This window comes from Pteropus alecto, unplaced genomic scaffold (assembly GCF_000325575.1).
Source record: "Pteropus alecto unplaced genomic scaffold, ASM32557v1 scaffold13, whole genome shotgun sequence".
Lineage (NCBI taxonomy): Eukaryota > Metazoa > Chordata > Mammalia > Chiroptera > Pteropodidae > Pteropus > Pteropus alecto.
In genome coordinates, this window is record NW_006434373.1 from 2,248,231 (window position 1) to 2,274,884 (window position 26,654).

The following is a 26,654-nucleotide window of genomic DNA, read 5'->3' on the forward strand; positions in this document are numbered from 1 at the left end:
GGAGACACAGGTACAAGTAATGACTGTGTTGAAGATGCCACAGAGGCAAATGGCAAAAATAGTCTGAAAGACCTTAGAAATTGTGATAGAGACAAGGTTGGCCAGCTTGAAAAGAGGAAAACCATGCATATGGCCACCTCAAGAAGGGGCTCTAAGTGCAAAAACAGGACAGGCATCAGGAACACCACACATGATAGATGCTGGCACAGCCTGGCTCCCCATCTGAACCTGGTCCCAGTGCTCATTAGCTGAGTGATTGTGGCTCCATTCCTGAACCTCTCTTGCTCAGTTTCTCTTCTAAAGTTAGTCATTACAAGCTTTTAACAATATACAGGATGCCACCAGAGCAGTGACTAGGACCAAACACATACCACTATTTGTAAAATGAGCCAATTAACAACTACTAGGGCATCTCAAGTAGTTTGACATGCCTGGAACAGAAGGTCCAAGAGTATGGAGGAGGGCTGGGAGAAGTCCCACCCACTATGACAAGGCTCCTGGACAAGACCCTCTGGATGATGGGGATCAGGGACAGACAGGCTGGCAGCACACTGGGCTGGAGGGGACATGGACCATCGCATAGCATAAGGCAGCACTACAAAAGGAGAAACACAGTAGGTGGAATCAGTATCAAAGTAACCAAGGTAAAGAGCCAAGTGTTGAAAGTTTGCTTCTGGGGCCAGAGAGAGGTAGGAGCTGTTTCTTTCTGAGCCTGAGTATACTTTTTTTTTTAAGCTATGTACATGTCTTACATGAATAAGTTTTCAAATGCAACCTGATGATATGCCCTTGGCTTCCTCTAAGCCCCTAAGCCTCTACCCAAGTCATATTTTTTTAAATATTTCAAATAAGTAACAATTTTTAAATGGTATAAACTTTTCAATTTTTTTTAAACTGGATTACACTAATTTATGAAGTCTTAAAAAATTTTTTTTACTATCTCAGTGATTATTAGGCTGTTTTATTTATTTTTCCTTTATTAAATTTACTGGGATGACATTGGTTAATAAACTTATATGAGTTTCAAGTGTACAATTCAATAACAACACATCAACTGTATATTGCATTGTGCATTCACCACTCAAAGTTAAATCATCTGTCACCATGTATCAGAAGTCGTATTTCGCAGCGGCAAAAAGCGCCTCGCTATTTTACTACACGTATTAAGTAACTGCCTGAATAAGTAGAGATACGAGTTCCACAACTTTTTAAGTGAGACCAGCTGCATCGAAAGGACTTAACAATGGTTGCCCAAGGAGGCTTAGCAGGCAGACCTAAGATATCTATGTCCCACATCAAGGACTTAAAAAGGAAGATTAGAATCATGAGCTAAGTCTTGTAACTAAACTGGTAGCTAGTGAAGGAGATATAAGTTTCATTGAATACTACGTTCCTGACTTAGCAGGAATCTTACAAGTATCTAGCCCAATGCTCAGCTTTAGCTAAGACTCCTTCATGGAGGCACTGGAAGAGTTAGACACAAAATGAAAACAATCTCCAATTCCAAGGGCTTCTTCCTCCCCTTTCACCCCGAAGTTCTCTCACTAGGAAATGCAAGCTGGCTCTCACTTCCCACCCTCTTATCATCCCAACTCCTGAAGATGGTTTTCTCAAAAGGATCATTTAAAAGAACAAAACCATGAGTCTATATTACCTCCTGTCATTATCTGGGAAGCTGTGACAATTTTTAGTGCACAACGGATGACATTATCTTGACCTCATAGCAGAGGAAGCACTTTCACAGCAGGCATGGACACGCACTGAGATACTGTATCGTCTTATTCTTACTCCTCCACCTCCTCTTGCCTGGGGTCAGGAGCAGTTTATTAGCTTACCCAGCCTGCTTGGACTTCAGCTTTATTAACAACAGATAACTTAAAATATGTGAGCCAGCCTCACTTTTCCCTTTTTACACTTAATTCCAACTTAGATTCTGGCATCTTTTTGGGAAGTTTAAGAGTCTGCATTGTTCAGGACTCATCTGGTGAGGTGGGACAGTGGGATGTTCACTAGCACTAGACCTTGGGCAGGTGCCCTACTTCTCAGTGTCTTAGCTTTCTAATCATACTTTGGGGATAACTATATGACCTAATAGAGTCACTTAAAAATTAAGTTAATACATGTTTTAGAACAGGGTCCAGGACATAATAAGCATTTGAAAAATGCTTATTCTGGTTGTCTCTTACACACCTCTAAGAACGATGCCACTAGGCTGGACTAACTACACAATTTGCATGGTCCGACACAGAATGAAAATGCAGAGCTCCTTGTTAAAAAATTCTTAAGCATTCCAGATCTACATGGGGGGACGGACACATACACGCACACACACGCCGACCCTGTCTTGCAATCGTTAAATAGTTCAACTACTTCCACTCTAGGCAGCAGCATGCCTGGAAGCCCGGTCTGCTGAGCCACTGGATCCAAGTTCAAATTCTGACTCTCTCACTTGCTGGGCTGTGACTTGAGACCTCTTAACCACTTCACATAGCTATCTCATCTGCAAAATGAGGAAAGTACCATCTTCTTTGCAGGATATTTGGGAGGGTTAAACAAAATAGTACATGAAATTCCTAGGTACATAATCTGTACTCAACAAATGTCCCATTTAATTTCAAAGATGACTGTATTTCTCCAGCCTCTTAAATGATCTAGGACTTACACTGTCCAGTGTGGAGGCCATTCATTGTGAGTGTCGTTGAACACTAAAATGTGGCTGATCCAGAGTGAGATATGCTGTGAGTATGACAAATACCAGAATTTAAAGGCTACTGTAAAAAAAAAAACAAAGTAACAAGCTCATTAATATTTTTATGTTAACTACATGCTGAAAGAACATTATGGATATACCACGTTAAAGAGAATGTATTAAAATTAACTTCATGCTTTAGTTTAATGTAGGAATTTTTACTAGGAATTTTTAAATTACAAATGTGGCTCGCATTATATTTCAATTGGGTAGTGCTAATCTAGACAATGAAACAACCCAAAGATCTGAAATGGAGATGAAGGTCTAGCTGTCCACACTGGAAAAGCAACCAGGGCACAGAAGTAACTAACTGTTCACCCTATGAAACATTTTAGCAAGGAACTAAGATAAGACAGAGTCAACTTTGACACTTTTTGCCAAGAAAAATTGGAATTACAACGTCTGAGTAGAATTTTACTTTACTTTTAAGTACCTATAAGATGTCTTTTTCGTCTCTCAAATGACTCTTTTTTATTACGTAATTTATCTCAACTTCCTTAAGAGGCAAGTTCTGGTAAAAGTATGAATAAACTGACTTGAAAAGTTTATTCAATAAGTAGTTAATAATGAAACCTTACTATTTGCAACAACATGGATGGAACTAGAGTCAAAGAAAGACAAATATCATGATTTCACTTATGTGTGGAATCTCATGAACAAAATGAACAAACAAAAACCAAAAACAGAGAGAACTAGTGTTTGCCACTAGATGGGAAGGAGAGCTGGCAGCCTGGGTGAAAAAAGTGAAAGGATTAAGAAGTACAAATTGGCAGTTACAAAACACAAAATAGTCGCAGTGATGTGAAGTACAGCATAGAAAATGCAGTCAATAATATTGTCGTAACTATGAATAGTGCCAAGTGGGTACTAGACTAATTGGGGAGACCACTTTTTAAATTATATAAATGTCTAACCACTATGTGGTACACGCAAAACTAATATTAATATTGTCAATTCATTGAAATTTTTTTAAAAAACTTTACATAAATGGAAAAAATAAGTAGTCAATAAACATTGTCATTATCTGCCATTACCAGCTTACCAATGAGTCAGTAATACAAAACATAACTAGCTAAGAAGAAAGACTGCTGTGTGGTCTCAAACTCCTTCAGTGCAAAGTTGTATTAAAAGGCTTAACTATCAGTCTGAATCTAGGGTGAAGATAACACCTGGGTGGGGCATGCCACCTCCAAGGGAAAAGACTAAAGAAACACTTTTGTCTTTATTTAAATTAATTCTTAAGCCTGCATAAACAAGTTTTAAGTTTCCATGTAAGCATGTTTTAATTGTTTTAATAGTATTTTGAAATATTCTTTCGGGTGAAATCTCAATCATAACCTTGCCTAAAAATCTAGAAGAGAATTGAGCATTAGGGCCAAGAACTATAATAAAAGTTTATCCTTCAGAAATACACAGGAAAGATGAATGTTTTACAAACACGTAAGGCAATTTCTTTTCCAAAACCTCACCCTAACTCGCTAAATCGGCCCAACTGATTATAATACTGGAGAGCCCACGCGAACATCTTTCTATATTCTCTCAACTTTTAAAGAGAGAAAATTAAAATATCACTCGCACACAATTGGAAATCAACACCTTTTGCAGAGAGTCTCAAGATGAGCTTCCAGAGTTCCCACTTGCACAGAGCAGCCCCAGAATGCCTCTGGCCAGTGCCAAACCAGAGGTTACTCGAGGGAAAGCTGGAAGGTAACTGCAAATGTCTGAGGTTTTCAACTTTTATTTCCTATTCCAGCAGCTTTTCTTTCACATCCTCTTTCAAAAGTCCAAAGCAGGAAATCATGAGCACCTCACATCTGTCTCAGTTTACCATGTACCCAGAAATGTGGTCACTGTCAACAATACAAAAAAGAAAAGCCAAAGTGTTTATCCCATGAAGTTTCTATGTTCCTGTCGGGGGGAAAGAAAACACAACAGGTACAGGCAGTCACAGGACTGGAAAAGAGCGCTCTCATATACTGCTACTGGGCAAAGGCAAAGTAATAATATGTCTCTGGAGACAATTGGGCAGTGAGGTGTTCAAAACCTTTAAAAGCCCCTTTGACCTAGTAGTGTATTTCTTCTTAAAAGATAATCAACAATGAAGGATTTTGTTCAGAATTGTCTATCACACAGTTTACAACAGTGAAAACTTAGAAACGGCCTCCACATCCAAAAATGGGAAATCTCCAGGAACTATGAGGCAAACTTTAAAAATAAGTAGACAAATATTTAACATGAGAAAAGTCACAAATTTAGTCAAAGCATGTTATAAAACATTATGCATACTATGATGTCATGGATATTTTTAAAGCATATTTACATGTGTGCAAAGAGGAGAGAAAGAAAAATATATAGTAATTTTAACACATCTCTAAATGTAGCATTTTACAATTTTTTTCTTATATTTATTTTACGTAGTGTATATGGGGTACTGGGTAAACTTTTTTTAAAAAAATACAATGGTTGAAACTACAAAAAAAGGATAACTATAATAGCTACTATCTACTTAGCACCTAAAACATGTGAGGCACTGTTCTAAAAATAAATGCAAACTGTATACTACTCCTTTAAAATTAAAGCTTTCATAATCATATCCTATTTTCCACAGCTAATTAAGATGTGAATGCATTAAAATGATAACGTAATCATGATGTTCAGTTCCTCTTTTCCTTTAAAAAGTCTTAGGAGAGTTTAACATGGTGGTAAACAAGAAAATACATATACCAAAAATGGACAGTCTATCACAAACAATTCACTCTGAACTGCTGGGAAAATAGCACATTGACAATAACGGTAAAACAAAAGCTAATCTAGAATTCAAGTTACCAGTTTTAAGTTTTGTTTGTAATTTCAAAAGCTTTCTTGTCAGTCTTTCAGAATTCTGTGAAAATGAAATGTGTAAAACCTAGAATGCATTTCAAAAGTGCCAAGGTCCTTCCCTCCTCACTCCCTTTCTATGTATTTTTCTTTAAAATCACTGGGAATTATTGCACTGTGATCCAAGTGCAAGGCTGTCTTTTGTGGAAAAGGCCTGTCCCTTCTTACCATGGATTAGAACAAGCCTCGAAGCCCAAACTGGGTCCATACCACACAAGTTTCTTTTTCAAGGTAACTTTCTAAAAATCAGAGTGACATAAACAATTTGAGATTTTTGATATGCTGGTTTTTTTTAATTTTTATTATCTCTAATGTAATCAGGAGTTTTAAGTGTGACTTATAACTGACCCTGAAAGAATGCTAGCAAAATTCGCCTCTATTTTAAGCTGAAAGCCTACTATGTGCCAAGTACTGTTCTAGATGCTTGACGTATGTTAATGAACTCAAAAACATCTTTAAATAAATTCTTAATTATTAAAAAAGGTCACTACATTAAATTTCAACAGCAACCTTTGGAAAACCAATGAGTGTTAAAATTTTTTAACACTTTAAAACACTGTCTTAAAAAGTTTTACACTGAAGTTGTCAGGTCACAATTTGTGCAAACTAAATTTCAAATTTACTATAATAATGCCTCATTAGTTTGAAGAGGATAATAAAATCCCACAACAAAGGTTATAAAAAGCAAAAACTGCTACAAGCAAAGCATATTATCACAGCCAAATAAGGAAGTTCAATGATAAAAATGACAAAACTCATCTGGCAGAAGAAAAAGCTCTTCTGAAACAATGTCTCCCACACTTAAACGGCCCTATGGTCTTTGAAATCGCCACTAAGCATTTTCAATTATCTGTACATGATTTCCTCACAGACATCAAATACTACCAAAAATAAAATATCCAAGAGTTTACAACCATTCATAAACACAGTACTTTCATCTATAGGACTTCCTACACGTCTAATTTCAATTAACAGTTAAATTGTCGTTATAATCTTCCTAAGAAACCTACACTAAGATACTATCCTTCTGGAACAGAAAACCTTTGTGGGACCATTTTATATAACAGGTTCTGTCAGAGATGCTTACTTACACTCTATCTAGGAGCTTAGTACAAAACTCACATCTCAGATAAATAACAAAGGCTATGAGTAGTAAAGTAGGCAAGGGGGCAGAAAAGGCAAGAATTACACCGACCACAATCACATCAGCCTATAATTCCCAAGCATTACAAGAAACCACACATATTAAGATGAAAAAAAAAAAATGAAAATGAGAGCACTGCCACTGGAAGACTTTACTTGGTACAGTGACAAAACCTTAAGCAACAAAGAAAAGACACGGCACAATGTGCTCCCCAAAGCATAGGTTTGTGTGTCTCTAACCTAAACATCAAATGTTGCGGGTAAAAATCACCTAATACTGGCCTAAGAAAGAAAAAAACACACAGGAGTCAGGCTGGAAAGATTTGGAAACCATTTTATCTCTGCTCGGCTGTGTCTTATCACCTTCTGAGGATCCTGACCAGACCTGGATGCAGGTCCTCGGAGAACCCCTAAAAGCAGAGTTAAAGCCAAGAAATCACATCGCATTCGTGACAAACGGCTGCCAAATATGTGTACCACCTGTATCACATTTTCTTATTACAAAGAGACCAAAGTTTAGGGCTCCATAGAGCGGCTTATCCCTTCCCTGGGAGCGGCCCGCGAACCAGGTCTATGGGCACCGCTGCTTCTCGCCGCTGCCCTGGGCCGACCGCCTTGAGCCCACGCTGGTCCCTCGAGCCCCTGCCAACGCCCGCGCCCGCGCCCCCGCCCGCCCAGTGGTCTCGCGCCCCTACCGACCCTTTATGAACCGCTTACCTCCAGACGCAAGGAGGCCCCACAGCCTCGCAGGAACTCGCGGATGTTGCTCAGGCACTCACTCTCGCTCCGGGGCTCCGGGTAGACCTGCAACATAGAGCACAGGCACTGAGCGAGGGCGGGGAGGCCGAAGACACGCCACCAAGCGAACCCGCAGCAGCCCCAGCGGGAGGCCCTAGTGGGAGGCCCTAGCGGGCGAATCCGGGCGGGCGAACCCGGCGGTCCAGAGCGCCCCCGGCCGTCCCCGGCGCTCGTCAGCTCCGCCGCCGCCGCCGTCCCTCCTCACCTTTTCCTTCCTCCAGGCTGCACCAATCTCAGGCCCCTTCCCTCACTAGGAAGCGGACCAGCGCCGGAAGTGGCGTAATCCGACCGCGCCCCGGACAGCCCCCCCGCGCAACCTTTTCCGGTCCTCGGCCTCCCCCGGCTAGATGCGACCCACCTGGACACGCGCAACCTCCTCCTCACCGCACCTCATTTTCATCCGCTGACGCGGCCCACCTGGCCCGACCCACGCTCAGCCTCCTGCTTCTGGCACCTGGTCCTCATCCTCAAACGCGGCTCAAGTGGCCCTACGTGCCTTCCTCCTCCCCGCAGCTGGTCCTTATCCTCGGACACGGCTCACCTGGCCCGACCCACGCGCCTTCTCCCTGCACCTGGTCCTCATCCTCGGACGCAGCCCACCTGGCCCAGCCCATGCGCGCCCTTCTCTTCCAGGCACCTGATGCCCCACCTCGGACGCTGCAGCTGCAGACGCACCGGCCCCAACTAGAGCGGCCCGAGAGAGCTCTGCCTCCGTGGTTTGAGCAACACCATAGAGGCTGGAGAGCATCCGGTGTTTATTTACTTTTTCTCTACCCCTGCTCAGGGGAGAGTGGAGCTACCATTCAAACACGATGATGTAAAATAATTAGCAACATAAGTTTTTCATGTTGGGATTAAAGTGCAATGTTTTCTTTTCCCAAATACAGACCGTATGCTTCATGAATGATTAACCAAAATAGTCAGTGAATAAGTCATCTGGGGAGAAATTGTGGTGAATGACCCTCAACCATAGGTGAAGAGCAGCAAGGATGGCCCTGCAGACTGCCTGGTGTTTGGTCCAAGGTAGAACTGTGAGGGTCACCGCCACACGTGTAAGGAGTTATTGACAGCCTCTCAAGGCAAGAAACATTAAGGAAACCAGGAAGAGTACCAATTGTATGGAACAATCAAGGGAAAAGCCTTGACGGACATCAGAAGAGCTTTCTGTTGTGTTGTTTGAACTGTACATGAAGATTTATCTTTTACACTAAAGCATCCAGAATTCTAGCATCTTAAGGATATTCAAGGCTTTTTCGTCCTGTCCTCTGGGGGGAATCAGGGCATTCCATCAGGCCTCTCAGGAATACTGTGGTTTCATTTCAAAGTACTCAGGTTTTTTACAACTACAAATCAAAACCAGGGTGTTCAGAAGTGTGAAGAGGGAGGAAATGACTTTTCCTACATTTGAAAAATTCTTCGAAGAAAGTGCCAACATATTTCCCTAAAAATTAAACAGATAAGTTTTGGTTTGGGGGGTTTTTTGTTTCTAGCAAAACCAAAGCTGCCTTGTAGTCCATTTTGCACCTCTCCCTAAAAGAATTTTGAAAAGCTTTTTACCAAAAATATAGTTAACATCTAAGTCTTCATCATTTTCAATAGTTGCAAAGTATTCTCTGACATCCTGATAATGACATTTTAAAACTAAATTATTAATCTTTTTAAAAAATATATGCAATAGACTACAGTATAGTACCCATTCTCCATCTGAGGCTCTTCCTTTAAAGATCAGAAATTTCACATTGTTTTTAACTCATTTACATTCCACTTTCCCCACAAAATTGTATTCTAAGTATATATTTGCGCTTAAAAAATTACTAATCACTATTTTGCAAGAGATCCATATAAATACAGTTAATCTTCATTCACTGATTCTATATTTGCAAATTTGCCTGCTCAATAAAATGTATATGTAACCCCGAAATCAGTACTTATGACACTCATTTATCGACATGTGCATAGCAGCAAAAAATTTGAACAGTCTTATGCCCAAGTTCCCAGCTGAACTTGAACAAGGCCATGCTCTGCCATCTTATTTTAGCTCATAATGTAAACAAATACCCTTTTTGCAGTCTTCTAGTGCCCAATTTTTTAACATTTTTGTCCTTTTTGTTGGTGATTTCACTGTTTTAAGTGGCCCCCAAACGTAGTGCTAAAGCACTGTCTAGCATTCCTAAATGCAAGAAGTCTGCAATGTGTCTTACAGAGAAAATGTGTGTTAGATGAGCTTCATTCAGGCCTGAGTTATAGTGCTGTTGGCCATGAATTCAATGTTAATGAATCAACAATATGGTATATCCAAAAAAAAAAAAAAAAGGAAGAAGAGATTCACACTCTGTACATGAGGCCACTCCGGAAAGTGCTAAAGTAACATCTACAGTGCGTGATGCAGCTATGGAAAAGATGGAAAGGCAGCAAAATTTGTGGATTCATGAGATGACAACTGATAAAAAGAGAAGAGTGGACACCATTATTGTGAGGCTGAAAGCCAAAGAAATGTATGGTCATGTTACTCCGGGTCAAGAAAATGTTAAACCCTTCTCAGCTAGTGCAGGCTGGCACGCACATTTCAAAAGGCGATACCACATGAAAAATATTAAGCTTACAGGCAAGACAGGTTCTGCAGATCAAGAGGCTGCAGAAGAATTTAAAAAATACCTGATAAGCATTATACATGAAGAGAGTTATATGGAAGAGCAGGTTTTCAATGCTGATGAGACTGGCTTGTTTTACAAGAATGTTGGCAAATGAATCTATGTGATGCAAATGGCCACCAAAGCTCCTGCCTTTAAATCAAAGACCATGCAACCTTGCTATTATGTGTCAGTGCAAGGGCAACTTTAAGTGCAAACCCCTAATGGTACACAGAGCACAAAACCCACAAACACTTAGATGGAAAAACCTAAACCATATGCCAGTCCATTGGAGGTGGAACAAAAAAGTATGGATAGCATCCAAAATATTCTGGGATTGATTCCACAACTGCTTCATCCCAGAAGTTGAACACTACCTACATGGCAAAAACCTTGCCTTCAGGGTTTTATTTTTGGATAATGCCCCAGTTCATTGCCACGAAGAACTTGAAAATGCCCACTCCAACATAGAAGTTCTCTTCATGCCCCAAACACTGCATGTCTCATCCAACCCCTCAATCAGGGCATAATAAAAGCTTTCAAGGCACACTACACCAGGGAGCTTTATAGCAATGATTTCAAGGCTCTTAATGCCAACAAGGAAACCACCATGATGGACTGCTGGAAGTCAGTCACTACTCGCAATGTTATTGATTATATTGGCACAGCATGCGACAGCATCAGCAGGCTACTATCAATAACTGTTGGGGAAACGTTTGGCAGGCTGTGTGAAAATTTTTGAAGACTTTGAAGGTGTTACAGAAAATATAAAGAACAATGTCAAAAACATAATGCATATTGCACAGCAAGTGGAAAAGGTTTCAATGACATGAAGGAAGGAGGGTGGAGGAAATTTTGACAGAAACAGCACTAGAACCCACCAACAAAGACCTGGAGGAGACGGCAAAACATGGCATTGGAGTCAGCGATGACAAGGACAGTGATAAAAGTCAGCCTAAGACTCCAAGAACTCCCTCTCACAGCAGCCAAAATATTAGAATGGAATTCTGCCTTGGAAAAAAAATTCAATAACATGGAAGAGTGTGACCCTAATCTTGAAAGCAGCCTCACGTTAAGCACCTAACCTCCCCTGCATGCATCCCTTATGCTGAGATACTCAAAGATTTGAGGTGAAAAGCCGAGCAAAGCTGAAGAAATTTTTTAAGCCAGTTTAAGAGAAAAAGTTGCCGATACCATCAACATGTCATGAAAACCAAACTCCCGAGGTAGAACTGCCAGATCTCATATGCCACCCTCACTGATGTCTTCTTTTTCTGCCAAATAAGTTATCTCACTCTCTTGGTTTTTATGAAGCAAGCCAAGGTCAAGAGGTTTAACCACACTAGCTGCACTGTCCCATCACACACTGTCCCATGAAAGAAGTTTTATGGAAGAAGTTTTATGATATGGATTCTTTGAAATCTTCTGAGTTACATAGCCAAAGTCCAGATATACTCTATCATAAATAACAAATTTTTAAATCATCAGTTAACAGCTTGATTAGGATCTTCTGCAATTCTGTGAAAGCTAAAAAGAAACCCCTGAACTGCAAAATTCCAGTCATGGATATTTCTAATTGTCCCTTTGTTACAAGGCCTGGAGGTTTTTGTTTTCCATCTTGCAGCAGTGTACCTCAGGAAGAAAACAAATGGGTGAATGGTCTACCCTTTTACATGCAGTAGGAGACTGGCCTTTGTAAAAGGGAAGGTGGGACAGCTGAAGCAGCATGATGTCTTGCTTGATCACAGGAACCTCCTTAGGTTAGTCGATTATAAGTAAGCGCATATGCAAGTTGAGGATCTGGAAATGGATTCCCTTAAAACTATCACATGCCTTCAAAAGTCATCATGTACACAGGTGCATGTAGCTAGCTAGTTCAAAGAACATTGTACCTAAAACAACACTTGTTTGGAAAACTGTAATATAAAAAAGTCAAAACTTTATAGTACATAGTCCCTGACTTTGTAACATACATGCTGACCTTTGACAAGTTGTCTGACCCCTCTGGGTCTGTGCCTTAGTCCCCAATTTAAAGCTAACATGTTCAGCCTTTCTCAGAGCTGTTGGAGCACATGGATAATAAATTAATTCAACAATATTGGACCTGGATTCCATGTAAGATGATATGATAAGCATCATGATTGCAAAGAAGAATGAGACAAGGTCCCTACCCTCAGTGAGGCAGGGAATTTTGCACACAACGTGGCAAGTACAACCACACAGATGTACACTCAGGACCATGAAGTGCAGAGAAAAGAAACATTCTATAGACATAGGGCAGAGACAGAGGCTTAACCAACCCAAAAGGTGACATCTGAGTTGGGGCTGAAAGAGTGAAGAGGCAGATGGCACTTCATTTTCAAAGGTGTGACATTCAAGAAGTCCATGCTGTTTTAAAGGATGGTGAGCAACTGAAATCATGGGTGAAACTGCAGTGGAAAAAAATAGACTTCAAAGATAATAGTAGAAAAGAAGGTATTTAAAAGTTCCACTTCTTATTTTGCTAAAGAAGCCACATGAATGGTAAGAGAGTACATGAAAAAGTGTCCAACATTATTAGTCATCGGGAAAATGCAAATTAGAACCACAGATAACACTGTACACCCACCAGAATTGATAAGATGGAAAAGGCTAACAATGTCAAGTGTTGGCAAGGATGGAAAGCAATTGGAACCCCCACATATGACTGTTGGAAGTATGATATGGTACACTTGGAAAACTGGCAGTTTCTTGCAAAGTTAAACATGCCTAAGGCCCAGCAATTCCTCTCCTAGGTATATTACCCAAGAGATGAAAACACATGTCCACAAAAAAGGCATTTACAAGTATGTTCATAGCTTTATATTCGCTAAAGGCGAGTTCTCCTCAGCGCACTCTCCAAAGTATTTAGAGAAGAACTTTGGCCTCAAATGACCAACAACTGCCCAATTCACTTCCCAGAAGTCCTGTCCTAAGTTCTCCACATGAACAAACACAAGGCTTTTCCAACAAGATTTCCATCAAGATTTCCATAATCAGGCAGAGGCAATCCCAAAATCATTGTAATTTTCTTTTAAAATATGGCTTTTGTACTTAATATTTGATAAAGGGTGTGTCTGACGTTCTGAGACGTTGCCCAAACTAAATCATGAAGCAATGTTAAAGTCAGACATCAGAGACCTACACAGCTGTCTGGTTTCGACCTTCTCAACACTTCACCACCCACTCCACGCCAGGAACAACCAGCTCCACCCTCAGTCTGCACAAAGTGCCAGCTAAGGCAACTGCCTTCTCTTCAATTCTGAAGTGTTTAGAGAGAGAATGCATGAGAAAAGAGAATCAGCAGTTCTAGCAAGGCAAATAATTAAACAAGTTCAGTGTTACCATGATAATTAAGATCAAGAGTAGAGAAAACTTATAACACAGCTTATAATATCTAGGAAACACTTAACTCTCTGGGATCCTAGTTCTCAGAGATTCTGATTGAGCAGGTCTGAAATACAGCCCAGAAGTCTGGGTGTGTGTGCGTGTTTGTGTGTAAATGAAATTCCTCAAATGACTGATTTTCAGCCAGGTTTGGAATCACTAATATGGTATAACTCAGTGCTTCTCAAATGTACACACACATCAGAACCACCCAGAGTAACAGATTACTAAGCCCTGCCACAGAGTTTAATCAGTGGGTCTGGGGTGGAACCCAAGAATTTGGATTTATGACAAGGTCCCAGCAGATGCTGCTGATACCAGGCCCATATTTAGAGAACTAGTATAAGTAGACTGAGCTATTCATCAAGAAATGTTTGTTTTTACCCCATTGGGAAAACAAATTCTCAACTACAGAACAAGTTCTCCCCAGATCTCTGCCATCAACAGCCTCATCACGCCAGCTATAAAGAATCACTTCCTCTGAACATCTGTGGTTCTGTCTGCAGCTGGACCTACTGGTGCACATCTTATCTCTGCTCCCAACCCCCATCCGATTAGACATAAGCTCTGAGTGCAGAGGCCCACAGTATCTCCCATTGAAAAGTTAGCAAATATGACTAAATGAACTACCCATTTAGGTCATTGAATCCACTGATCAAAGAGAAATGAGAGAACCTTAGTGTAGAAAAGGTCAGAACATCCAAGGCAATTCTGTTCTTTTACAAATGAGTATACAGGGACTCAGGAGGCATGGCCTGCCCAAAATTATGTAGCCTGAATACTTCACCAACATGCTCTGTGCTCCACGAGGCTGACTTGTGAGGACTGCAGCAACCAGGTTTCTCCTGCACATTGGCTTCCGGTGGGATTCAGCCAACTGATGGCCCTAGTAGGAACCAGGCCAGCAGCCACCCTACTGAGCAGCTGCCTGACATAGCCACAGCAATGTACTGGAGCCACTCACAAGAGCTATGTACTTCCCACCCTAACTCTGTGTTCAGTAACATCATGTTGGGAGGGTGGAAATGGCCATGATGGGAAGTGTTTACACCACAGAAATAAGCAAACACTACAAATCAGGGCTCCTCACCACAGCCTGTTGTTAAGCCTTTACCAACATGTCACTGGCTGTATTCGCTAACTGAAGACCACAGCTCCCATCAGGAGCCTTATACAGCTGCAGCTCTCTCTGGCTTCAGGAACTCGCTTCTCCCTCTTTTCCCTTCAGGCCTAGGGGAAGCAGTAGCTTCCCAGGTTGCTTCCACATCATTATTAGGTTGTCCTTATCCCTGCCCACACTTTGTAAATAGCCGCTTCATTAAACTCTAGCCAACCACCTCTGTTTAGCATACTGTTTTCTGCTGTGGCCCATACCTAGTAAGCTTCCTGGTAGTACTGTTAAAACTAGAACGTGGTGTCACAGCAAAAGATGGGAACAAATTTAGAAAAAGGAATAAATCAATTATAGTACTTCCACAAAACAGAACATCACACATCAATCACACAGCCTTTGAAAAAGGTTGTGTTATATACTGATATGTTAAAATCTCCTCATTACAATAAGAGAAAAGGAACATAAGAAACAGTATGCAGAACATGCTACCTTTTTTGTAAAAAGAAAAGGCAAGAAGAAAATGTGCATAGGTGTTTAGAAATGCTTGAAATATCCCTGGAAGCACATGCCAGATACTTTTAACCAGGAATGCTTGCCTCCAGTGAGAGGAAATGGGGCCTGGAGGACAGCGAAAGGAAACCTGCTCTTCGCTCTACTTGTTTGTACCCTTTCGATTTCGTACCACATGCAAGTATTATTAAATACATTTTTTAAAAGAAGGCTCCAATCTAGTGTTCTCTTCAGGCCCAGATACCTTTGCCATTACAAAACAGTCCTTAGCAAGCACAGCTGTCATTGTTGGGGTCCTTCTAGGGCAAATCTCCACTGTTCCATGCCAAGATGCAATGCTATGTTTAAAATCCTAAGTTCACCTTCTAAAAGTCTAACTAGCACTTATTGGTTCACCTAATTTTCAGTTACCTGGTAGCCATTGCTTTATTCTAATTAGATTGCAGGAATCTCCCGGTCAAAGTTCATGCTCTTCCACAGCACTCTGAGCTGGGCAGCTCTTCCTCCAAATCCATTAAAAATAGATGAAGCACCCAGCAGAAATTTCAAGAATTTGATTGTTAAATATCTCCCCAAAAATGCATAGCCTGGGATTACAAATAGTTTACTAAAAGAAATTTAAGTCTTTAAAATATATATACATACATATATAGATATAGATATATATACAGAGAGAGAGAGCGTTTGTGTGTATATATATCTTTTCTTTTCTTTCTTTCTTTTTCCTTTTTTCTTTTGCTTTCCTTCTTCAGTATATCCCAAAGCCCAAGTCCTGTATAGATGCTGTAATCATCCGGAGAAAAATAAAATGTCTTCCTTTAGTATGGAACTAGCCAAACTATAAAGGGTAATAGGAAATGTGAATGTACAAAATCTCCAGTTCCCAAACTAAATTCAGATATCCAAGACATGTGAAACATCAAAGAGAGGACCAGCAAGGCTGTATGGCTTAAATTAACTCATGTGTCCCCCGAGGCTTGGTTCCCACAAACTCCAAAAGCACATTTTTTTTTAAGTCCTTCAGAAATGGTGGCAACCATCCCAAATTCATGCCAATGCCAAAAATGGATTTTTTTTAAATGTGAGCATAAAACATTCAACAGACAATCTAGAATAAACTTCTCGGCTGACGTTCTATTTTGTTCCCAAATAGTGTTAGATCAAAATAGGCAGGTATATATTAATCAAGGGAGAGCAATCTTGAAAACAGCACATGCCCTGATTGTGATCTGGATGCTAAGGAAGCAGAGGTGCATGGGATGAGCTGTTGTTAATATCTCATGACATTCCTTAAGCAGATGCTATTTCTTATGCCTTTATAGGATCTTGATAAAAACAAAAGAATAAAATTTCATAAGACAACTCAAATTGGGCCTTGTGGTCAGAGATTTTACTTACTTGAAGTTTTTACCTGTTTATATGGAATAATAATCTTTTTTCACTCATTCTCATGCTTGTGACCTAATTAAAACAGCCCATAAATTATGGCATACCATTTTGTAAATCTGAGCCACTACCTATTTTCTTCTTAAGCTCTCATTTCTATGTTGTTTCTGATCCTTTGACATCCATTTCCTTACCTGCTGAAAAAAAAATGCAGAATGGTTGGTGGTATCTGTCTGTTGTCCGTCAGTGGAAAAGCTGATGAAAAGGCTTGTGGTCTGATGGAAAGGTGCTAAATAAATCTAAAGAGGGAACTTGCTGTGTATCCATATAATATCAGTGTGGCAACTAGGGCAGAGAAACTTCTAGGAGGGGAAGAGCAGCTGAAGTCTGTTTATTCTAGGTTATCTGATGAATGTTTTATGCTCATATTTAAAAAAAAATCCATGGGACGCTGGTGGCAGCTGGTCTCACAGATCTCACAATCCGATGGTCCCACCTATGACCAAGACACCTCAGGTTAGAATGTCAACTCCTGGCCTACAGCCACTGAGAGTATGCCATGTTTAAATGTGTGTTCTCAGATATCTCAGAGGGTTTTACACTTGCCTTGCTATTCCCCATTTGTTTTAGCTTATCTATTTGTCCTTGCTTCTGAACCCCGCTCTCCATGCCCTTCCCACACACAATGAAACTAAAAGGTCACAGTGGGAACTACAGAGCAGAGCACTGCCTTGTGTACGACCCTCCCCGCTAAAGAATCTTTCATTTTCAAACTGTCCGAGAAGCTGCATTTAAGGCAAGTTAAAGCCTCAGAGCCAGAAGACTGGACATTGACCACCTAGGAAAAAATTCTATTTTAATCCACATGATAGTGTGTGGGAGGTTTGAAGGTATGCAAAGAGGGCTGGCTGATTTTGGAGAGAGACTGGGAAGCAAAAGGGAGTCTTCATCAGAGGAAGACATCTGAATAAGGGAATAGAAAACAGCTGAGGACATTCCCTGGCAAGCACGCCTCTATAAATAGCAGCTGAGACCCTCCCTAGAGGGAAAGGCAAGGGCAAGGAGGGGACCACGCTTAGAATACTCAGCTGTAAAAGCCTCTTGCATGAAAGAACTCAGTGGCCGATTGAGACTTTCATATTAACTCTAAGTAATAAGAAGGTGATAAAAATATCGTTCTCTCTCAAAACTCTTTAAGTATCAGCAGAGTATGAGCTGAAATAAACAGGGTCATAGCTATGCCTCAGATGTGTAAGCGGTCTGTATTTGGGAAATATGTTTTCAAAAATCACTTAGAAAATATTTGCAAAACACAGATCCAATCAAGGATTTGTATCAAAAACATAGAAAGAACTAAAATTCAATAAAAAAACAGACAACCCAATTTGAAAATGGGCAAAAGACCTGAGCAGACGCCTCACCAAAGATATAGAGATGGCAATTAAGCCCATGAAGAGATGCTCCCCATCATATGTCATTAGGGAAATGCAAATTAAAACAATGAGATACCGCGACACACCATTAGAATGACACCAACCCAACACCGACAACACCAAATGCTGGTGAGGATGTGGAGCAACAGAAACTCTCATTCATTGTTGGTAGGAATGCAAAACGGTACAGCGACAGTTTAGCTATTTCTTACAAAACGAAACATTCTCGTCATAAGGTCCACCAAACATGTTACTTGGGTAAATTTGCTTTCCCTAAACAAGTTGAAAACATGTCCATGCAAAAACCTGCACACAAATGTTTACAGCAGCTTTATTCATAATTGGCAAAACCTGTAAGTAATTGAGATGTCTTTCCATAGGTTAATGGATAAACTGTGGTACATCCAGACAATAGATCATTCTGTGCTAAAAATGAGCTATTAAGCCACAAAAAATACACGGAGGAAGTTTACAGGTATATTACTAAATGAAAGAAACCAATCTGAAAATGCTACATACTGCATGATTCCAACTACATGACATTCTGGAAAAGACGAAACTATGGAGACAGTAAAAAGATCAGTGGTTGCCAGGGGCTAGAGGGGAATACGGGATGAACAGGCAGAGCACAGAGGCTTTTTAGGGCAGTAGAACTATCTAGTATGATAATGTAATAGTGAATACATCATTTTACATTTGTCCAAACCCAGAGAATGTACAAGACAATGTAAACTATGGACTTTAGTTAATATATCAGTATCGATTCATCAATTGATAAAAAGTGTACCACAATAATGCAAAATATTAATAATGAGGTAAGTGAGGGGGCATAGAGAAGGGGTATTGAGAATTCTCTGTATTTTTCTGCTCAATTTTTCTAGAAACCTAAAACTGCTCTAAAAAATAAAGTCTATTAATATTTCTAAAAAGTCAAAGCCCTCATGATGTCTGAGCAGGTCCTTCAGAGTCTGATCCCTTGTTCCTTCTGTAACATCATCCGCCAACTATTACGTCTCCCCCAACTCACACTGGCCTCTGCTGGTCCCAGATTTGCCAGGTAGGCTCCTACCTCAGGACCTTCACACAGGCACTCCCTCTGTCACTTCATGCCTAGCCATTTGTTCATACCCATCAAGTCTTTGTTCAAAAGTTACTTCTCTGTAATGCCTACCCTAACTACCACATGTAAAATTGCAATGTCACCCTAACTACTGTTACTTCCCATCCCCTACACCCTCCTGTTTCTCTCCATAGGACCTATCACAACATACCATGTGATCTACTTGTGTACTATGTTTACTCCCTACACTTTGAAATATATGCTCCATACACAGAGTATTTGGTCTGTTTGGGTGAGTGCTAGATCTCACATCTGGCATATATAAGCACTTAATATTCATTCAGTAAATTAATGAATTAAAGACCTGTACTTATGACACGAAGTACCATGAATTACTTGATTATAGCTACCAAAAATGAAGTTGACTGATGCTGACATAGCACCTAGAACCAAAAATTAATATAACTGGTCTAATATGAGAATTGAATATTTGAGACAGGAACCAACCTTGAAAAAAAACTTGGAAATATAATCACTACAGGCAAAATGAAAAATGCTCTTGGGTTTTACCGCAAAACCATAGCCTTTCTGTCGCGACAGACAGACGCATCCTGTTACCACCGCCCGCTCTGCCCGAGGCCAGCTCCCCAGCTGTTGCCCAGCTCTCTCTAGGACTGCCCACATTCAGTATCCAGGGCTCCATTTTCTCTTTGTGTGTATCAGGGCATCAGTTTAGCTGGGTGCTGCCGAGAGCCAGCACTCTGGTTTCAGCTCTCATCTCTCTATCACTAAGAAAAATCGCTGGCTCCAAATTGGTTTCCCCCTAACCAGCTGGCCTGCTCCCTCAGACCTCTTCAGGCTCTTCTTGGCTGACACTTTATGCAGCTGTCCACGAGACCTGCATGTTTAATAAGGTTGCCTTATATTAGTTTCCTAAGTTTCACAAAGGGGCTAAAGTAAGTTGATGAAGACCTCATGTGATTCTGACATTTCAGAGATGAGAGACAAGACACAGAAGAGAGCAGAGAGTCAATAAGGGCAACTGCCAAAACCACACTTGTTATTGTTTTTGTTACTGCACGTGTCATTGTCTCATGATAGCCTGAGGGAGAGTAGGACTCTTAGCAACTTCCTCCTGTCCTTCAGTCCTTTTCTCTGTTATTCAGATTGAGCAAATTCCATTGATGGGTCCTCAAGTTCACTGGTTCTATCTTTTCATCTTCACTCACTTTTGACCCCATCCAGTGAGTTTTCAGTTATTCTACTTTTCAGTTCCATGATTTTCACCTGTTTCTTTTTTATAAGTCCTATTTCTTTGCTCAGATGTCCTTTTTTTTTTTTTTTTTATTCTATTCATTTTGAAAGAATTCGTAACTGCTGCTTTTGGAAGCCTTTTTTATGATGGCTGCTTGAAAACCCTTGTCAGGTGATTTCAACATCATTCGCTGGAAGGAAGAATGGCCCCTAAAGGTCACCTCAGCAATGAAATCTAGAAAAGGAATCATCTAGAAAGGGAGCTTCCTATGACATGACCAGATATAGGGTGAAGAAGGTTGTCAAAACTTGTCATTGTTTTCTCCACGTTCAATAACAAAATGAATTCTTAATTGGCTACTGAATTGAAAAGCATAAATTGGAATGAGATTAAGGCACGTGTCCTCGGTGTTGGTGAAAGGCCAGTGTGAGCCCCACAGATTCTGCCAGACCTTCAGAAAACAAGGGGTCCCCAGTTTAAGGGACACAGACCAACCACCCCTGAGAAGCAGTGTTACAATGGATTCCAGCTCAGCTGAATTCCATAGCTAAGCTGCCTGGTTGTTCTGATCTGGCATTCCAGACGCTTCCCAGAGGAGACTCCCTAACCCCATACCCAACATGGCTTAGTTATTTTTCTCTTAAAAGCCTTGTATTAAAGAGAAACCCTTACCTAGAAGTATCTCCATACCTTTTGGTAGCTGTCATCTGATTTAGCCACAGTCCTCCCAACCTTCTTTTAAGGATCTCTCCTTAAGTGCCTCCATTTAATTTCATCAAATCTCATACAAACCTCCTGAGTTTAGCCTCACTAGAGATTGTTCTTCTGTTTCATACAAGAGTTTTCTAAATGCACAGAAACAGGTGAGGAAATCCCCTTTTTCTAACAAATTCCGAGTGCCCCTTCCAATCCAAGAGGTTTCTTTCGACTTCTTAATATTTCAATGCTCCACAAGCCCACAGGGAAGCAGCATGAGGTCTGCTTTGTCTTGAACTAAAAGGCACTACAGACATACCTCATCATACCTCGTTTTATTGCATTTTGCTTTATTGAGCTTCAGATATTGAAATTTTTACAAATTGAAGGTTTGTGGCAACCCTGCATCAAGCAAGTATTCATAATGAAGGTATTACTTTTTTTTAGACATAATGCTATTGCACACTTAATAGACTATGGTATAATGTAAACATAATTTTTATATGCACTGGGAAACCAAAATATTCACGTGACTCACTTTACTGCGATAGTTGCTTGATTATGGTGACCTGGAACTGAACCTGCAACATCTCTAAGGTACGCTTGTAGTTAGGAAACTTCTCAAGTATGAGGGGTAACCCAGGTAAGTAAGCAGCCAGTGCTCACCTGTGGAATAGCCCCCAGCTGATCACACGTTGGTCTCCTGTCTTCTTAAAGGGCCATGCATGCGATCTGGCTGGTCCAGGTGTGGTTTCAGTCTCTAAGGTCCTCAATGAGTGTGTGTGTCACATTTCCTTCCCTAAAAATCTCTTCCCTAAAAATCTCCCTCAAATGACACTCTCACCACCATCCTCTCAAAGAAAAAGGATTAAGGAGATAAAAATAACTGGTGGGCTTACTTCTCCCACACATGGAGATGGAACTGAATAGTGCATGTTTTATTGCTTTGAATTGGAAAAATAATACCCAAACCTAAACATTGCTTACATTTATTGTGGTTATTTAGGAACAATATTCTCAATAAATACCACTTGATTTTTATCTCTATTTATTATGATAGGTAACAAATTGTGAGCATTTTCTAAATGAGAGAGAAAGCAAATCCCAGGAGACACATATACATTCATAAAATTATAATACGAATGGTCCTCGACCCTTAACTTTCTAAAAATTATATATTAACGCCTTACCTACATCAGATATGGAGTTTCAAATGTCAGCTACAAAATAGAGGCAGCAGAGAGGTTAATTTTCAGCAGTGTCGCCAGTTTTACCTCAAAAGCCATTCACTGTAAAATGAATCAAAGGAGGGAGATTAAACCCTTGACGTTAGTACATTTAAGATAAGATGGAAATCTCAGAAGTGCTCAGGGTGACAACTGTTTAGCCTCAACACAACACTGGTTGGACGTAAACAAACATGTTAAAAAATGTAGGAAATGAAAGAAAAAAAGAACTAGATATATTCCCCTGAAGCTATTGAAAGGAATACAGTTTTCTACAGTCTCCTTTATCAAGGAGAAAACTGCTAAAGGTTAATTTCCTCTTAACAAAATTTTCAAAAGTTGAGAACATAATGTCCTGCTTGGTCCCTTTCAAAATCGCTATAAATTTATACACCTCCATCCACATCCAATGAGCTCTTGATGGGCTCCCAGCCATCTGACCACTCTTGTTGAATCAACCCACTTTCTCACACTCCACACTCTATTTCCAAAATTTCTACTCCCCTCAATCCTCTGCGCTCAGAGCTCCCCCAGTTTTAACAAACCTCCCTCATCAGCCCCTCTCTGTCCTGAACCCACCCTCACCCAGAACCCCACCCTCATTACTTCACACAGGCTAAGGTCACTAATGAATAGACTAGAGAGACCACTCAGCCAGGCTTGCCCAGGACAGTCCAGTGCATGCTTGTTGTCCCAAAACAATTAATAATAGTGCCCTCTCTCCCTCCAAGCATGTTGCCAAAGCTTTTTAGTTTTTTGAAGAGTACACTCATGGCTATCTTCTTCCACTGACTTCCAGTCACCAGGCTCTCTCGTGACTTAACCACCCTTCAGCCACCTTTCTTACCCCTTTTGGGGCTCATCAGACTATCTGGCCATCAATTCTCAAGTTCCCCAAAGCCTTCTCGTATTCTCCCTCCAGAATCTCCCCATAAGAAATCTCGCCACTCCACTTCAGTTCACATCCCTATAGTGACTCCCAGACTTTTATATTCCAGCCCAGGTGTCCTCTCTGAGCTCCATTCACACTCACGCTCAGTACTGAATTCACCACAATCTTGTACCAATCTTAGGTTCCAAATGCCAAGTATAAATCAGGTTCCTCTGCTACACACCGAACTTTTAGAAATCTGTTCCTTGCCCTCAGAATACTTATATCAATTTGTAAAATGATAAGTTTATAATTTCTTCAATGGTATTCTCCCCCACTAGACGGTATACAAGTCCATTTTTCCTAATCATTATATCCTCATGTCTTAACACAATTCCTAAACCATAGTAGGTATCCAATAAAGATTTGATGTGAAAACAAACAAATAGATAAATGAGCTCTCTGGCAATAAATCTAAGTATACTATTTACCACTATACATTAAAATTCTATACATTTTCTGGATTCACAATTAGGTAGGGGATAACTAGTAAAATGAATCCAAGCTCCATTACATATGACGAAAACTTAATTATACCCAGGGTGAATACTGTCATATAACACATACTGAGATATAATTGACATACAATAAATGCTTCTATTTAAGGTGTATAATTTGATAACTTTTGACATGTGATTACTTGTAAGACCATTACCAGAATCAAGATAATGAACAAAACCATCACCCCAAAGGTCTCTTTGTGCCCCTGAAGCAAGCACTGATCTACTTTCTGTCACTATAGATTACACTATATCTTCTAGAATTTTAAGTAGAATCATACAGTATGTACTTTTTCTGTCTAGCTTCTTTTACTCTGCATAATTTTCATCTATTCCCTTTTATTGCTGAGTAGTATTCTATGGATATACTATACTTTGTTTATCCATTTACCAGTTGAAAAACATCTGGATTGTGTCATTTGTGGCTACTAAAAACAAAGTTGCTATGAACATTTGCATGCAAGACTTGGTAAGGACACATCGCTTCCGTTTTCTTGGGTAAATACCTGGAAATCAAATGGATAAATCATTTGGTAGATGTATGTTTTAAAACAGTTGTACAATTTTACCTTCCTATCAGCAGTGGATGGGAGTTCCAATTCCTCCACATCATCACCAGCACTTGTTCTTTTAAATTTTAAATGTTCTAATAGGTATATAGTAGTATCTCATTGTGGTATTAATTTACATTTCCCTAATGACTAATAATGTTGAGCATATTTTCATGTGTTTTTTATATGTATATCTTCTTTGGTTAAGTATCTGCTCAAATCATTTGTCCATTTTTTAAATTGAGCTGTTTGTTTCCTTATTATTGAGTCTTGAGAGTTCCTTATGTAATCTAGGTACAAGTCCTTAATTGTTTAGAATTCAGCAGTGCAGCCATCTTGCCTGGAATATTCTTTATGAGGTTTTTAACTCCAAGATTAAATTCTGTAATTGATATAGGACTATTGAGGTTATTCGTTTCTTTTGGAATGAACTTTGGTAGTCTGTGTCTTCCATGGAATTGTACGCTTTATCTAAATTATAGTAGTGGCATAAAAACATTAATATTCCATTATTATCCCTTTAGTATCTGTACTGTCTGTAGTGATTCTTCATATTGGTCATTTTGGTCATTTCTGTCTTTTCCTTTTTTCCTGACCAGTCTAACAGGTTTATCAATTTTATTGATTTTCTCAAAGACCCAACTTTGGGTTTTGTTGATTTTCTCTAGTAATTTTCTGTTTCCTGTTTCACTGATTCCTATTCTGTTCTTTTGTCTATTACTAACTTTAGGTTAAATTTGCCCTTATTTTTCTAGCTTAAAGTGGAAGCTCCATGACAGAAACAAAAGAATTATATGAGAATTATGAGTACTCTCTCACTTTCAGAATATTATTTTAACAGTTCATAAACAGTATGCTTAAGACGTGCATCCAAAAAATATATAATTACTGTTATTTGAAAGGCCGTCCTTGGATTGCTGACATGGCAGTTACTAGGATTCAAAGTAAATGTGCTTTGTTGAAGGTACAATAGTTGAATTCTTAGTCTTCTCCATTTGTCATCCGTTGATAAAGTCTGAAAGACACTCAATTCCAGTCTCTTGTCACTTAAAAGTGAGGCTTATGTGGTACTTTCTAGAAGTTTAACCTTTGCCATAAGTCTGTCAAGAATTTGACCACATTCTATTTATAGAGTTTGTTTTCAAAAGAAACAAAAAGGCATTAACAAATAGGAAAACTATGACCAGAAAATGTCATGTTTCCATGAGAAGAAATTTGTTACTAACACCAGTGTCTTATGAGATTCACTGTACAAACACGGGTCTTGAGCAAGGCAATTTCTTCAGCACCATAGAAAAGATCACAGTGAGGTTACTCGAGAAATAAAGGCCTGGAATAGGATTCCAGATATTCCGATGGTCTCTTTCTCTTCCTGAAAGCCAACAACAGAGGCAATTAGCACCAGTACGATTCCTCTCAAACTCCTAATTTTCCATCAAAATCACGATAACATTCTTCCTTAAAGTGAATGACAAAGTCATGATCTTTTGGCATATGTTCAAAAAGCAATAGGCTTCTTCAGAGAATCTGTATTCCTGACAAAAGACTTCTGAATAAATTTGCTAACTGCCTTATGAACTTAAACCATTTTAAGGGCGGGAAATAGGTGGAAAAGCATCTTCTTGGCATAGTATCTTAGTAGTGAGACACTTAGAATTGAGGGAGAAAGGCCATCCCAGGTCAAGGTATTTACAAATAATCCAAAACTTGACCGTTTTAAAGAAGGTGTTGCTAACAAAAATCACACTGCCAGAACAGGACTTCATTGCAAGAAACTATGCAAATTCAAAGCAAACTTAAAACTGTAGATTCTCGTTTTGGACTAAAGCAATTTAACATAAACTGGAAGAGGCTTAAATTTCTTTTATACACATTTTTTTTGGTTCTGAATCACATACAGCTTCTTTGGAGAAAAGACAGGCTGATCAGCTCCTTAAAAAATAAATAAGTGGAGTTTTCTCTTATTTCCTACCAGCCACAGATCGTCCCTGGAATCATGGTGGAGGTAATAGAGTTATGCAAGTCTGGTATCAATGCCAGCATAGTGGCTCAGTTCATCTACTGGCCCGGCTGCTTTGTAGGTTGGCTAGAAAAGATTCACCCCAAAGGAAAAATGCTTATTCTTTCAGATGGAAAAGGAAAAAGTGGAACCATTGAGTTGATGGAGCCCCTTAAAGAGGAAATCTCTGGAATCGTGGAAATAGTTGGAAGACTAACAGCCAAGGTAACCATTATGTGTGCATCTTTTGTCCAGTTTAAAGAAGATAACTATCTCTTGATCTTTGATGCTGTGAAAATTATCAATGAGTTCCTTCAGTTTTTTACTTGGGGGTTATGCAATATGATTGAGTTTAATTGCAAATGAGCTACACTGAAGATGATTAATGCCC

At 39.8% G+C, this 26,654-nt stretch overlaps 1 protein-coding gene and 1 pseudogene across 2 annotated transcripts in view; one reads left to right on the top strand and one right to left on the bottom strand.

The window, feature by feature from the left end:
- Positions 1–26,654, bottom strand: part of ARHGEF7 (Rho guanine nucleotide exchange factor 7) — a 129,110-nt gene that overhangs the window by 94,029 nt on the left and 8,427 nt on the right. The window contains exons 1-2 of one of the 2 annotated variants that reach the window (XM_025044971.1): positions 7,773–7,812; positions 7,487–7,573 (exon numbers count right to left, since the gene is read on the bottom strand). Coding sequence is in view for 1 of the 2 variants with exons in the window: in XM_006909360.3 (XP_006909422.1) it covers positions 7,487–7,573 (87 nt within the window). In the remaining variant the exon portion in view is untranslated. Of the gene's footprint in view, positions 1–7,486; positions 7,574–7,772; positions 7,813–26,654 lie in introns of those variants that run through there. The other variant, XM_006909360.3, reaches the window with a different exon arrangement.
- Positions 26,255–26,641, top strand: LOC102885324 (annotated as a pseudogene).